At 45.4% G+C, this 16,087-nt stretch overlaps 1 protein-coding gene across 3 annotated transcripts in view; it reads right to left on the reverse strand.

Annotated features, from left to right (window-relative positions):
- RNF220 (ring finger protein 220) overlaps nt 1-16,087 on the reverse strand; it is a 229,520-nt gene that overhangs the window by 20,580 nt on the left and 192,853 nt on the right. For all 3 annotated transcript variants that reach the window (XM_075097813.1, XM_075097812.1, XM_075097811.1), the window contains 4 exons: nt 10,164-10,260; nt 9,195-9,281; nt 7,490-7,545; nt 5,863-5,941 (listed from right to left, as the gene is read on the reverse strand). In XM_075097813.1, coding sequence (XP_074953914.1) covers nt 5,863-5,941; nt 7,490-7,545; nt 9,195-9,281; nt 10,164-10,260 — 319 coding nt within the window. The remainder of the gene's footprint in view (nt 1-5,862; nt 5,942-7,489; nt 7,546-9,194; nt 9,282-10,163; nt 10,261-16,087) is intronic.

The following is a 16,087-nucleotide window of genomic DNA, read 5'->3' on the forward strand; positions in this document are numbered from 1 at the left end:
CAGCACGCAGACAGCCTGTGCAGCCAGGGCTGCCCTTCAACAGATGCACGAGAGCGACAGCAAACTGGCAGCCAATGGGGCACAACACGATCCCTTTCCTGCTCTTCAAAGGAAGATTTCCATCCAAATAGGGAATGCAGTCTTTGTAAAACAATAATTATTACTTCTCTCTTGAGAGCATCTAGGCACCATACAAACATTTGCTAAGAAAAAAAAAAATCAGTCCCTGCCTCTTAATTCTTGCAGCATAGGTAAGGGACATGAATGAACAGTCACATCCTCAAAATATTTTCAGAAGGAACACAGCAGGATCTACAATGGTCCATCAGAGACTTTGTTAAACACAACAGGCTAATTTTAGGGACGAGTCCTCTCTCTGGCAAGCTGCTCACACATCTAAGGGCAGAATTCGTCTGCTAGAAGGCAGCTGTTTGTATTTTATAAGCTAAAGTTTCTCTTACCTATGGAATAACTCCAATATTTCACAGGGAATCATCATCCATCTAACTGAAGTACCCTCTAACGGACCATCAGCCTCATATCCCCTTTGAAATAGCACAGCTGAGCATTTGCTGGGCCACAATTTATTTTTTACCTTCTAAGACATCTTGCTAACTCTATAGCTCAATAGTGACAGTCGAATTTCACACTGCGATAGCCCCCCATCGATTTTTCACTCTCAGGAAGCAACTCCACAAATTAAAGTTAACAGCATTTCTGAAACTAAGAAAAAAAAAAGAACAGAAAAAGAGAAAAGAGGGGGCAGACGAAGAGACACAAAGGGCAAGATGCCTAAACCGTGCCCCTAACATAGGAATAGAATTCCTTCCTGGGGATTTCCACCAGTTACTGGACAGGGATGTTACTGCCCCTGAAGCTCGCAGCCACTTCAGCTCTAAAACATCACAGGTTCAACAGGCAGAGGAGCCCCTCCCTATATGAAGATGTCAAATACGTATCTATAGGAAACTGCCCCAAGGCATGAGAATTAGACCAATCGTCTGGACACAGCAGCTCCCAGGTCTGAGCTCATACAGTCAGTCCACCTTGCTGAGCTTCGTTAACCACTAGCCTACGACACACCAGCTTAAGCGCGGCTCCTTCCCTTTCAGGCCCCTGCTAGCTAATCCTCTGGCTCCACACTTACTCTGCTGCCAGCTCAACCCGTCTGCCTGCGAGCAGGGTCCCCACAACACACACTGCGACCTCCCGACAGCTCTCACATGCTTGACTCTCTGCACAAGGACCCTGACCTAAACTTTGTTTAATTTTAACTGATGCTCCTTCCTGTGCTGCTGCACCAGAGCCCCTCTGGAGCTGATGCTTTTGAACAGCTGGGTTGGAAAGAGGTGAGGTTAGGGCGAAGGGGAGGAAAGAGGAGACACAAAAAACAATTGTTTTATTTTTCCTCTCTAAAACCCTCTTTTTAACTGAAAAAGCATCTCATCCAATGAAGCATGATGAGCATGAAGTGTTATATAAAGAAGATAATTATAAAGGGATTTAATGCTTGGCAGGCTCATATTGCAAGGTTTATAGTGGAGGTAGCATACTCACTTAAACAGCCTTGTGTCCGGGTTTGCTATTATGCCGGCAGCACGGCTGGGGCCAAGTGGAATCAGAACAAGATTTGTTTTACAAAAAAAAAAAACCACAAACCCAAAACAAAACAAAAAAAGAGCACAGCCCCCTTCCCACCGAGGATGGCAGCTCCAGTCCCACCTCCTTCCACTTCTGTCCCATCCCTGATTAATGATGTTGTCTGCCTGATTTATGACCCACCTCAACAGATTAGAGTTTCCCTCTTCAACCTCCCCGCCGCTTTCACCCCCCCAGAAGGCACAGCCACACTCCGCTGGAAATATTAGAGAATTATTAAATAAACATTCATACGTCATGTCTCTTCCCATACTGAGCTCATCGTAGTCAACGCTCAGCGGCCGGGTCCTGTTTGCTTTGGGGCTGACACCAAACAGCTGGAGTGATTCATGGAGAGGCTGGCTACAATGCTCTGTGCCATATATCATGCTCGCAGCGCTCCCTGCCCCGGCGGAGATAAACTGATCAACCACAACGGGCTGGAATGAATTTATGACAACACAAAATTGAGGAAAACAAATGGGAGGTGACCCAGTGGGCCACTAACCCAGACTCTCTTGCTGGCCTGCAATCTAGTCTGGTGGCAGAAAGCAAAATTGAACATTGGCACTCTGAATTAAGATGCTGGCTTTTAACCCCGGGGAACCTCAGTTTGAAAATGGTACCAGACCCTTGCAGGCAGCATCTTAGGAGGGAGAAGGGAGGAAGACTTCTTGCAGGGAAGGTGCTTTTTGCAGCTCTCTCTGCACAACAGTGCTTTGGCTGAGAGTACGACGTTGGCAGACAAGTCAGGGAGGATGCCTGAGCAATTACGGACTGGCTGCTCTCTCCAAGCAAAGCTGCATCTTGAGAAGAGATAAAGGAACGTTGCACCAGCTGAGCTCAGCACATCTGCTGAAGACCCAGCCACCACGAAGGCAGATGGGCAGAGCTTAGCCAGTGCGACGCTCCTTAACCTCCCTGCACGAGCCTTCAGCACCCAAGGGTGTCTTCCAGACCCCTCACATTGGCGAGATTAGAAATATTCAGCAGGGCAGAGACACCCCGCAGCACTGGGAAGGAGAGCTGGGACCAGGTACCTGTGGCTGCCATGTGAAGTTCAACACAACACAGATAAGGTCAACAGTGAGAAACCTGCCCGAGCTATCGACGACCTCGCATGGCTGCGAAGGAGAGCTGGGACCAGCACATCATCTCTTATTACCTGTGGCTGCCATCTGAAGTTTAACACAACACAGATGAGGTCAACCTGTCCAAGCTCTCAATGACCTGGCATGGCCCAAGGAGTGGGGCAACAAACACAGACTTGCCCTAAACCCCATCTGGTCATTCTACACACAAAAGACTCTTCCATGAAAACCTGAGTTTAGATTAACTTGCTCAAGCAGAGCTTCAGCTGCATGTCAAAAGGAGGACCGCTTGCTGTACTGTATGAACGGATTAAAACCCAAACAAACCAACCCACACCGCTCTCCTTGCCTAGACTTATTTTTGGAAGACAGGAGGGGGAAGGAACGTCATTCTTCTGAGAGAAGGATCAATACGTGGATCGCTGCTAACTCTATTAGCTGCTGCTTTAAACGGAGAGCACAGCTGACACAGGTGGTAAGCCATGTGCTTCTGCACACTTTTAAAAATGCTAATCAGATGCTACACAGGGCTTAACATGCCAATCAATAATGCTCAGATTTAAAGGCAAAAATTAAAGTTAAAAACAATGGAGTAAAGTGATGCTGCCAAAAACTTCCTGTAAGTGCCACCCAAAACAAGAAAAATGAAACCAATTTAGCTCCAGATTAAGAAACAGGAACTAGAGATGAATCAATTTAGCCTGTTGGGCTAGGTCGCCATATATCATGGCTCAGCAGTGGAGTGGGAAGCAGCCAGACAGTGTGAAACCCTTCCCCCTCCTTTTCTGTAGGCTTCTAGCTCTGATCCCTGTTATCAATTAATTTAACAGAACCCCTCTACACAGACAAGCACACAGAGCATTCAGACTCCTTAAATGGCAGGACAGAAACTATTTATCACGCACAAATCTCAAAGGAAAGAAGAAAAGGGGGAAAAAAGGCAGCTAGGAATTCTCCACCTGAAACACCATCTTGTTTTCTGAACCTGGGTGAAATAAAGCACATTAAATAAAAAGCTCTCCCTGCTACTTTTTTTTTTTAAAAAATCAACATTATTGAAAAGACTCAGCAAGACTCTTAAGGCTATCCTGTAATTTCTATTGGGTTTTGCTGAGTTTTTGCACCTTTTACAGAACTGAAGCTTTAGCGGGGCAAGATTATTGTGGGGCAAGGTGCGCATGCATACGCATACACTCACACACACACACACACACACACAGAGTCCCCCTACTTCACAGTGGCGTTAGCAGGAGTGTTGTTTGGAAAGGATTCTGGGATCCTTCAAAAGGTGCTAGCTAAAGCCTCTTTGATCAGATTATTAAAGCTATGTCAATTTTATCACTTCAGCTCAAGTGTTCTGGAAAATGTCAAATCCTTTCAGCTCCTGCAGTTTAAAGATTTTCAATAGCAGTGGATCTGGGAGGGTGGAGGGCTGCTGGGCTGACAGGCAGGAGGCCCAAAGGGAAGCCAAGCAGCAGCTGAGACAGAGGCTGACAGATTAGGGCAGAAAGGATGAGTCCTTGCCACCAAGACAGCAAGCAACGGTTGGCTCGCTCTAAGGACAAAGCTGCTTCTGCACTGACCTGTGAGCTCCCAAACTCAGTGGCCCTTGGCCAAAGTCTGCTCACCGAGAAGCACCGAACAGCAGACAGCCTACATTTGGGACATACTAACAAAAAGCCTCATAAAAAGGAAAGTGCCGAGACAGCAAAGCAAAGCAGTGTGCGTTGAAGTTTCCTCTGCAGCAGGGAGTTTCCCCAATTAACCCCAGACTGTGAATAAATGCTTTGCCAAGCTGCCTGAACTGTCAGAGATTCTGAAATGTGCCAAGAACACAATCTCTCAAGTCAGGATTGGGGCAGGAGGAGAACAAACTACATTAGAAAAACTTTCTGTAAAGCCAGCTTAATGCTACCACCAGATTTCTCCCCCCCATCCCAAATTATCAGTGGACCTCATCCCCAAAATGAGTACGCTGTCTGTTTAAAACCCACAATTACCTCATTGCTTCCACCTCATTCAAGCTGTTTTCTCTCATTTGATCTTGGGGCGACATTTTATGTCAGGCAATAATCAACTTAAAACACTGCCCCACCTCAATTAATGCGGTCCATGGCAGCAGCGAAGAGCCTGTATTTTATGCTTGGATTGTCAAATCTGCCTGAGCAGCAAGTCACTCTGGCAGTGTGTGGAAGGAGGCTGAAGAGACAGGTTGTTACTCAAACGCACAGTGCAGATAAAACCATCTGTTTCTATTGCAGGCTAGGCTGCAGGATATTCAGCAAGCAGCAAGGGACAGGGGAGGAGACTGCCAGAAGCCCCTGTGCTACTGTATATTCAAACATTGAGACTTAAACTTCTAAATCAACTGGAAGGGCTGCAGGTAAAAAACTCAGAAACTGAGACATTATTTCCATTAGCAACCACACAAAGTTGAAATCTGGATCTTACGGGAGAAGAAATTATCTCAGTGAGGTTTCTGCCAAATTATGGCACTGCTGGGATTCCCTTTTGCTGGAGGGTGGAACATGTAGTTACCATGGAGAAAACAGAACAGAGACCATGGAAAGGGCTGCCCTCAAAAACCAAGGTGCAACAATAAGGTAACCTCTCCAGTAAAAGCAGGATCCCATGATACACCGATAGCAGAAATCTTACAGAGGGCAATAAAAAAAAAACAGCAAAGTACAGCTTGGTAAGACAACTGCTTTTGTCAGGCTAAAGTGGGTTTGAATCTTTACCTCCTGCCTAAAGTCCCAGCTCTAGTCTAGGCTGGTATGCACCACACAACATACCTGAAAAGCCACCATAACTAGAATATGGTGGACAACATGGATATTTCTACTTACGTATTTTAGAAGAAGGCAATTTGCAATGGAGAAGCCCTTTGGAAGCTGCACTCAATTCCTTGTCACTGGGTACCTACCCAAGCAGATATCTGGGGGAGAACTCCCCACAGGCCCACTGAAGACACAGCAGCTCCAAGGCTAGGCTTCATGTTGGAGCAAAACTTCTCAGTGGTAAAAGCTTCAAATATGCCTACCCTCAGACTAGCACTGCTTCTAGGAATGCCAGATGGGACACTATGGTTCCTTAAAACAAGTAGAATGAAAGCTATCCACTTTACACTCACTTTTCAATGTCACTGTTCTTACAGGTCTTCTGCATGGTCTCCTGTTTACTGCTTTCACCATTACTCGTTGAGGGCATTTCTGTTGAGGGAAGAACAGACAAATTATTAAGAGAACATTTGATCATTGCAATGAAATAGTCTGAGTGAGTTAGTTTCAGAAGCAGAGGACCCCGATGAGTCATTTTCATGTCAATTCTCAGAACGACAGAAAAGAGACCAATGCCACGTGTCCCTGTCTGGCACAGAGGCCCTTCTGCTGAGACTCCTCGGACACAGACAGGGGAGAAAAATATACGCCAGCTAACTAGTATGACAGAACAGTTTGCTCATAGCTCTCCTCATAGCAGTCCCGTGGCTCCTCCCAGCACTGGAGGAGATGTGAGATACCAGTCGGAGATGAAAGATGAACTGTCCCAGGGCCAGCCCCTGGGCTGTAGGTTCAGCACCGCAGCTTCAGATAAAATGTACGAAGAAAACAGCCCATAGCCAGTGCCATCAGGGCTGCTTCCTCATCACCTCTGTGGCTGTAGTTACTGAAGCTGAACACACCTACAAGCAAGTGCTCCCTCATCACAGAAAATAAGTGTGATTGCCTATCCCACAGGATATCTTCACGGGCGTTTTCTTCTATGTTCTCCGTTTAATCATCATGCCCTTGGCAAAACTGGTTCTACCCACACCCTTGCCACTGGCAAGCAGTTATGTCTTGTAGGTACTTTCAAGGCTGGGAATCAAACGCCCAAAGCCATACAGTAACAGAACAGGGAACAAAATCATTGGGACAAGGCTCTTCCGGTCACTGAGCTTCAGTTCCCTTCCTAAGGGAGCTGAAGCAGCACTGCCCAGCTCTGGAAATGGATTTGGCATCTACAGCTGGAAAGCGCCAGGTTTTATTATTCTCATATTTCCACTAGGTTGCTGCTTACACTTCCAGCGCTGCTTGCATTAAATAAAAAAATCCCAGATGGGTTTAATCCCCGCACCTTAATGCTACATGCTTTCAAATAATGCATGCAAAGGTACAATTTCACATTCACTCATTTGCTCTGGAGTCTCAACTACAGGTCATGAAGTAGGACAGAACCCAGAGTTCCCACTCTAAAGGCACAGACTTCAGATCTGCAGGCTTTTCTTGCCATACAGAGGCCAGCAAGTACAAGACCTACCCACCAGGTCATTACACAAGTTTCTGTCACAGCCTTTTAAAGAAGGGAAGGTGATAAGAAAGCAGTTAAAAAAAAAAAAACCCCAAGCAACAAGTGTCTGTGTAGTTTAAACCCCCAGCAGCTGAACATCACCATCGCACAGCGAAGCTCTGATGGCTCCCTCTGTGATACAGCAGTTTGTCTTTCAGTGGCATGACAGCAAGCCAATCAACCCCTATCTCTTGTCACCATACCAGTTAAGGTTGTATTTTTGTGAACTCCCCCAGATGCCACTGACTACAGTAAGTTGTATTGTAAAGTTTCAAAAAGATAGTGTGATACTATGTGCACACATGTCTACTGGTACTGCACAAGAGCATTTGTAACTATCATTTGCCTAATTACTGGCAATCAGAAGATATGGAATATCCATCTGCCCTCCTGTAGCATACAAATTAATAATTGACATGGTTAACACTCACCATCGCTGGCCCATTTGGAAAACTCCGGTGTTATTCGAGTACTGGGTGTGCCACCACTAGAAGAAAAAAGGGCAGAATGCTGAAGGTTGAACGTGGAAAACTTTGCTGCTCAGGAAAAGCTGCTCTTCCACCCATCAATCCAACCACCACCTCTCTCAATACTTTGTTCATCAGTCTAGGCATCAAATGTGAGCAGTCAGCCTGCTGCAGGAGGTGTTTTTGTGCTAGTCCACATCTCCACCAGTGTTCTCCCAACCTGCTCTTCTAGCTGTGACCTCTGCGGAATCACACACGCCTTGTGATGCTGACTGAAGACTTGGGATTCAAACCGCACCCGTGACCTAAGGATCATTTTTGAATACCCAATTTCAAAAATTAAAACCTTACTGGCGAACAAAAATTCTCAGTGTTGCAATGGCTTATGCCTTTAAGAATAACTTTACACCTTCATAAGCCCCATCTTTTCTATCTTCCCATAAGAACAGCAGCATTGAAGTACAGACAGTCCTAAGCCTGTCCATTCACTTGCAAGCCAGCAACAGAGACTGTAAGAGAAAGGAATCTTCTGAGCAGGCTGCACACCTGTGACTGTATAATCTTTTAGCTCTGTGTGCTAAGACAGTTGCACTCAAAAGGTAATATAAGCTCATGCCTCATGGCATCAGCTACCCTGCTGCACTTCTACAGAAACTTCCCAGAGTTTCAAAGCACTTTTACAAGCATGTTTTAGAGGTGGGCAAACAAGTCTAGACAACATGCAAGGACCTTGCCCAAACAGCAAAAAAATGTGTTAGGTACAAGCCACATGAAGGAATGGGGTCTCCACAGCCACTGATAAGGGATACCCTGACATTCTCCTGCTACAATACCACTTTCCTGGCTGTGAAGGAGCTTCAGCATCTTTAAGGCCCTTCCTGGGTGTGGTTAGTAAAATATCGAATGGACCAATGGTTTGGATCAAGTGTGGCAAATGCCACTTTTCTATGGAGTGGAACCTAATTTTGAACTAGTGTTTGTGACAGGCTAAGCAGTAAGAAAACTTCATTTCACTGCTCTATCAATCACTTCAACCTTGACCTCACAGGATCACTCAGTGAAAGAGATAGAGGGGTAATTTAAGCCCTGTTTTATGCAGGGCAGAGGGCTTAGAAAGCAATCCTAGCTCCCTGTTAAGACTCATTTTATTTGCCTGAAATGCTTCCCCAAGTGCCCTGAATGCTGGCTGCCTACGTTCTCCATATATGTATGTGCGTGGAACACACATCCTGCTCCAACCCCGGAGCGGAATGCGGAAGGATTAGTTTGCGTACCCCACACCACATAATGGGATGCAATGAAATCATACCCTGGGTGCCAGACTCTTAATATGCCAAACAAGATTCGGATGACATCACGTTATACTACTACCAAGAGGCCACATTTCATCGTGAAGCAAGATGACACATAAGGCCTTAGTACAGCAGTTTCCCATCTCCAGAATTCACCTTCTGTCCAGCACTGTTCAGGCAGTGGGGTGGTTAAGGGAGGGAGCGTGCAGGGAGGCTTTATGAGGCTGCACAGGTAGAAATGGGAGACCCACCCAACACATCATGCTTCTTTGTAAGCCTCTCTCATTGTGACCCTTGCACTCCAGCGAACAGGTATTTTCCACAAATTGAGATTCTGCAGAAGTAATGAAAGCAAATTAGAAAGGCAGAGCACTTACTTTAAAACAGCACCTCGGAGCGCCTCCCTCTCTTTGGCTTCACCTGGCTCTTCCCCAGTGCAAGGGATAACGTCTGCTTCTGTGTACCTGAGCACAAGGGATTAAGGAACATACAGCCTTGCCGCAGACAGTGGAAAGACTTTTGAGATGGCTGGGGCACTATCCGGGACACAAAACAAATTAATTCCAACTGGGAACACCTCAAAAGAAGAGAGGCTGGTATCCACAGAGGGGCTTGCTTTTAAATTCTGGATTAAAGTTTTGTTTTAGGCGGAAAGAAACAGAAAAATCCTTTGACAGCAACATGATGCCACAGCCTCTTAGAAGGGGAAATCCAATTCCTCAACCTCTGCAAGCCTAACTTTCACAATCCCGCTATTTCTGTTTGAGGGACAGAGATCTTTTACCAGCTAAGGGTTGCGGCTTTAGCCTTAAAGGCTGGTACAGATGTCAATAAAATCTAATTCTACAGCTATACATTCCCCCTCATCACAGCTAAGCCAACATCTGCCTAATTCCTTGCAGGGGGAATTTGTAGGGTGCCTGGCTCCCAGATGGTGAAGTCCCCAAAAATTGCCCTTAATGATAGTTCTGGCCGTGAACTGTCTAATGAAAGGAAAACAAATTAGCGTCTCAGTGTCAGGTGAATAGTGCTTGAAACGTTTACTGCACAACCTGGATGGAGATAAGAGATTGCTTATGAAACAGTATAGAGAAACACTAACTTTGATGTCCTGCAAAGCCTCCTACAGACTTCACCAACTGGGTCTGAGTTAGTGCTGCATCAACAGAAGGAAGCAACTGGGAATCCCTCCTAGTTGAAATAACATGGGAACTGGGGAAGGCAGTGTCATTTCCAGTAGGGCTGGACACAGATTATCCACCATCACCCAGGGCAGTGCTGTTTGAAAGCTAGCTGAAGATGCAACTCCACGTTCCCTCTCAGGAAGAGCCTTTCAAAAACGATACTGTGGTTTCCCATATTCAAGTGTGTCGTCTCCATCCACATCCAGGTCAGCGTCGCTGTCTGGGTTCTCCTTGCCACTGCACATGATAAACCCAGAACCTGGAAGAAAATAAAGCATGTGGATGAGCACTTGAATTGGAGATGAAGTGCAGGAGATCTAAGGATGGTGTGACAGCACTAGCCTGCAGGCTGTCCTTTACTCTTAACAGTCTCACAAGAAGTACCATCTCCAAAGACTGCACAAGAAAAATTTTCAGAAGACTGCACAGAAAAAACTCACAGAAATGCTCTAACTTCCTCAATTTTATGTTCTAAAAAGCCCCTCAATACTGAAAAAGAAACATTCTTGACCTTTTGCTCTCCACATGAGTTATTTTAAAGTTGAAGGCACTGGAAGAGTCTCTCTCAAAGGCAGGAACAAATTGAAGCAAAATAGGGAAGACCAATTTTTTCATAGAATTGGTTAACACAAAAACTACACTATTAGCAGGTACGAGAAGGCCATAGGGACGTTCTGAATTAGTCCTTAATTCAGATGCAGAGGGCAGGCAGAGGCTAAAATACAATTAGAAATACCTTTTTCTTTTTTAAATGCATTTAAGTCACGGCTTAGATTTTTACAACATAAAACATTTAAGAACAGTAAACCTGTTTCTAGGAGGTGGGGGGTGGAAATCAGACTCCACAGTCATTAACAGCCCCTTACAAGCACTTCCTATGTAAGCAAATTCTAGTGCAAGTCAACAAGACTTTGCACTTCCAGCAAGGGTGGATCAGGCATGAGCCCAGTCCCAGCTCCAGCAGGAAGCTAGCATACAGTTTTCCTGAGACTGAACTGAGTAACAACTGCCACTTTCTAACAATATACACATTTATTTTGGTTCTCAAGCATTTTGTTGACTGTGATATTACTGATTGTAAGCAGGCTTCTTTTAATTGAATCTGCACGCAAACACCTACAAAGACGAACCTTCATATGGTATTTGCTGCCTAAGGTTTATTAGTAGAAGGAGAAGTAAGGAAGACATATATTTACTCTTTATGAGATCTAACACTGGATATGCTCTCTCCCATGAGATTGGAAATTAAGCAAAGATCTCCTGAATCCTAGGGTGGCGCAAGGTCCTCATTTGTGTTCAGTTTTGCAGCAGATCTAAGCTGTTTGGGGATGTAAGCTATGCAGATAGAAATGTGCTCACTCTGGCTGCCTCCAGTAGGCTCCTTCACTTAGCAGTCCACTGTCCAGACAGCAGACCTTGACATCTGGCCCACAGACAGAGGGTACCTGCTGGAGCCTGAAGGACCTGGCACATCCATACGGCTGGTGACCTCAGTCTGTGGCTAGACCAGGGAGCACATCCCACCTGCAAAGACTGAAAGAGTAAGCTAGCCTTGGCTTTGCACAAACGTCTCAAAACGGGTACATTTCTGCACTATGAATGTGGTTCTAAGTGCAGAAGACAGGCTAAAATTAATGTAGAAGCACTGAATATAAGGTGCATGTCTGAAGAATGAGGACATTCCCAAGCATTAGGGTAGCCCTTTTAGTGCTACAGATGCCTGAGTCGGTTCACCCTACTGGGCTCTCACCAGCACACTGACACAAGCTTGTGCTGTCAGCAGCAAACTTGCACTTCCCAGGCCAGAAGAGTGAGCTGTATTTCTAAGAGTCTGCAACTCTGCAGAGAGCAGGGCAAGGCAAAGATCTCGCTTCCAAGGCACCACACAGAGTTCTTTACTGTCAGTCTCTAGGAATGGATGCTCTTGCTGATTCATTAAACCCCCAATAAAATTTGTTTATATGGATTTGATATTTCTCTTCCCTGAATATAAAGAAGGTCCTTAACGAGTGATCACTGTAGCATGACAATGATTTTAAGACTAACCTTTCCCTAGGAGCATAAACTACCTTTTACTTCAAAGTAATTGCCAGCCTTACTTTTCAACAGAGGTAACAAAACTAGCATTGACAATGCAGAATTCACTGTCTGTGCCAGGTACTGCAGGAGCCATACTCTGTGGAGTCACTGGGGCAGCCCTCTTCCAGCAGACCCCTTATAAAGTGTTCCACATAGTAGCTGCATGCTGCCAGCCAACACGTTACAAGCTGCCTTCTCTTGCTGCAATGGTTCATCTAGTAAATCTTGAATCCTCTAGTTCATCACAATGTTTGGGAGAAGATTTAGAGGAGTAAGAGAGACCTGTCAAAGAAGCTGGATAGTCTTTCAAAGCTGCCTTAGAAGTCACAGTGGGCAATGGGTTGGTAATTTACAGGTATGGCATTTAACCTGCAGTAACACCATACCCTGCACCTGGCATTACTTTAGCCCATCACTTCTCAAAGGCCATAAAATTTGGACACTGAGGTCTTCATTTTTCTTGTAGCTGTGGGAAACACAAATCATGCAAAGCTAGAGCTGTGACTTGGACAGTCCCAGAGGTGACCTGAATGTTATCCAGACAATGAATACTTGGAGCAAGTGCCTTGGTGGGGAGGGAAAGCTGTCCAAAAGAGTGAATGGAAGTGGGACCACTCCCTGTGTCCCCCTCTCTGCAAGGATGCGAAGCACACAGCAAACATGCACCTTTCCACCAATTTTGTTTCCAAGTGACTCAAGCCAAGTAGTGGTTTATGGTTAGAGCTTAAGAAAAAAAAAGACCTGCTTACTGCAATACAATTTACAAATATTAAGGCACCTTGACTTCAGAATCCTGGTGTCCTTGCTCTCAAAATCTTTGTACTTAAGAAAATCCCTTTTAAATCTACGAGGAAAATACTCCACAGACCTTTTGCTGAATCTAGCTCCAATAGGAACCACTGCATTCCCAGCAGAGTACTATCCCCCTATGCAGGGAGGGTACAGAGGAAGGGTTTGGAGAGTACGTGTTATGATGACAGATACGCACTGGGATGATCTGACACAGCACTTCAGTCTGAGAGGAGGGCATAGCAGAGAAGTTCAGAGGTTAAGATGAGGGGCAAGAAACGGGCAAATTTTCTTTTCCAATCAAACAAGGACTCCTAGGCCAGGGCCTAAAGGAAGCTGCAATAAAGTAAACCGACTCTCCGATTTTCACTAAATAGAGATATATAGATTTTGGGGGTGTTTTTTTTTTTTTCTTTTAAAGAACATTACTAATACATTGTAACACGGTAAAAGAAAAAACCTGATTCAGAAACTGCACACTAAACACAGTAACCTCCACGTAACCAGAAAAGACTCTGAATATAAACTGTGCTATCAGTTTTGGGACTTCAGAGGGTGCTTTAAAAAAAAAGAAGGGAAACCAAAATCCACAAAATATATTCCCAATGTGAATCAAAAGGTCCATAAATGCCACTGCATGCAAGAAAACACCAAAGAATAGGATGCAAACCTCGGTCCAGCATCACCCGAGGGAGCAAATGTCCTGCCACTGGCATCCTAACACCCCTTCATCTGCAGCAGGGATGGATTTTGAGGCCAGTTCCAGTGGGCTGGGGTTTGGTGCCACAATTTCGACCTGACCCTCCTTGTCTAACTTCCTGGGTTGCTACCATGCACAAAGCCAGTGAAAACACCCACGCAGCTGTTCAAATATTTGACGTCTGAACTGCTTGACATTATTCATTCATCTCAGGCTCATTCAAACCAGATTTCTGGACAAGTGCTGTTATAAATGGATTAAGAGGACCACTAAATGCAAGGAAGGCCCGATAGGATCACACCTGCTTCTCACTAACTCAGCCCGAGTGTAAAGAGGGCTCACAACTTCCAGCTCATGCCGTCAGCGTACACTGTCATCCAGGAGCAAGGAAAATGTGAAATGGAGCGCAGAGGGTGGCAAGCAAAATAAAATGGCCTTTGCAACGGCATTGTTTCAGACCTGCTAGAGGAGAACGGGAGCTTTCAGAAGAGCCCCTACCACTACACTCAGGTGATTTGCAATTCAATAGCATACACTGGGAATGGGAAGGGGTTCCTCCAGCAAGACTCAGCTTCTGAAGGTCACGCAGTAATTCACAGCCATCAGCAATGCTGCCTAGAGCAGACCTCTAAAGCCAGTGCTGCTATCCAGAGGTCAATGCTCGGGACCAGAACTGTATCCCAATGTGTTAATAAAGTGAAATCCAACAACTGAATGGTAAGTCGTGAGTTTGACCTAGGAATTCACAAGAGACACGATCTGTTATTCACAGAAGCAGCTGCGACTCTTACAAGGAGAGTCACCTAAGGCCTGAGGAACGTAATTCGACCTGTGAATTTGAAAACGCTTTCAGATGAAAAAAGAACCAACCAAAATGCAGACTCTCCCATATCTTTCCCTTTACTCATTGAAGAGTTTTTTGCTCTTGCTGTGCATTTGGTAGGACGCAACTGTTTGTCATATGCTGCCAGGCCCAATACAATTAGCCTCCCAATGCTAAAAGCAGCACAATCCTCTGACAGTCTTAATCCCACCTGCCTCCTTACGGTCCAGACAAACAGGAGTGAGCAGGCAGGTCAGACGCCAGGGCCATTAAGCAGAGAAAAAACAAAGTTACAGCTCTGTCTCCAATCCCCATTGCTCTTGTAGCCAGGTGCTCTGACAAGCAATTCCAGCACTGGTATTGAGTGGCACCTCTATAAACCCTGTGACAGTTTGGGAGACAAACTCCCCCATCAATCAGAATGTACCTATCAAGATCACTTACCTAGAGTGCCTGCCACCCTCCAGCACTGTGTACACAGCTTTGCTTGGGCTGGCCTCAGAGCAGTCTGCCTGAGCACCAATTCAAGGTAGTTTCTGAAAAATTTAGGTACTCTACACAAGCAACAGTGTTTCTGAACTACTGACGCAGAACTCTGAACAGCGGAAAAAAATTCGCATGGCTTTTTGCCACCGCCAGGCTGCAGGCATCAGCAGGCCACAGGAATCAGCTGAGCTTGAAGGAGACTGGAAAACACTTCCCACTTCCTTCCATGTGCCTACTAATAATGGCTGGAGATAAATTTAATCAGAAATCATTTTCTTCCCCTTTCTGTAAGTTTTCAAACCACTTCGCTTTCTCCTAAAGCATCCCCTATACCTAAGCATCCTCTGACCTCTGCACTGCTTCTCAAATCTCACTTCCCTTGCACAATCCCCCGATGACCAGTCATCTCAACATCTCTCAAGTGAATGGTGGCTCAAGCTAAGATCGAGAGTCATTAACATGATATATAAGCAGATTCACAGAACAGATAAAAGGGCCTCGCATTCAAGTCCCTTCTTTTCTCCATCATGTTCAGTGGCAGATGGTCAAAATGACAACATATGCTGCTTCAGGTGCTGGCAGCACTGCTGGCTCCTGCGCAGGCATGAGCTCACACAGACACTGGCAGTCTTGGGAGTAGAAAGGTACGACAACCACAGCCAAATTTCATCAGCACAGGTAGGAAAGCACAGACGTACTGTGCCCCATTCTCTGCTCCTCAACTCCTGTCTGGGCAGATAAGTTCGTTTTGGAGGCCAGCTGTTTTGTATACATTTAATTATCACTCCAAACAAGACTGAGGAACAAAACTAAGATGTTAATATTATTTGCATCACCATTATGAATGCAACTACTAGACACTACGCAGAGGATCAAACTCATCTGTTTAACTAGTGTTTCTCCTGTTTGGCCTCCAAGGAATTGTGGGTGGGGTTTAAATCTATATCAGAAATATTCTAGAGATACAGAATTTTATGCAAGTGCTGTAAGTGGGTCTAAATCCAAATCCATCTCAGGGATGTGCAGCTCTACTGAGGCCTGTTTTGGCTGGGAAGAGGCATTCATTCTGCTTACAGGTAATTTACACATGTTCAGGAAAGAAGGAAAAAAGCCTCCCATAAATCTCCAGAACTGTACCCTTTGCTAATTACACTCCTTGCAGTAACCCCCTTCTACACAACCTCCCTTTCCAGCACGTTCACTCTATTT

The sequence above is a fragment of the Phalacrocorax aristotelis genome, chromosome 6, assembly GCF_949628215.1.
Source record: "Phalacrocorax aristotelis chromosome 6, bGulAri2.1, whole genome shotgun sequence".
NCBI lineage: Eukaryota > Metazoa > Chordata > Aves > Suliformes > Phalacrocoracidae > Phalacrocorax > Phalacrocorax aristotelis.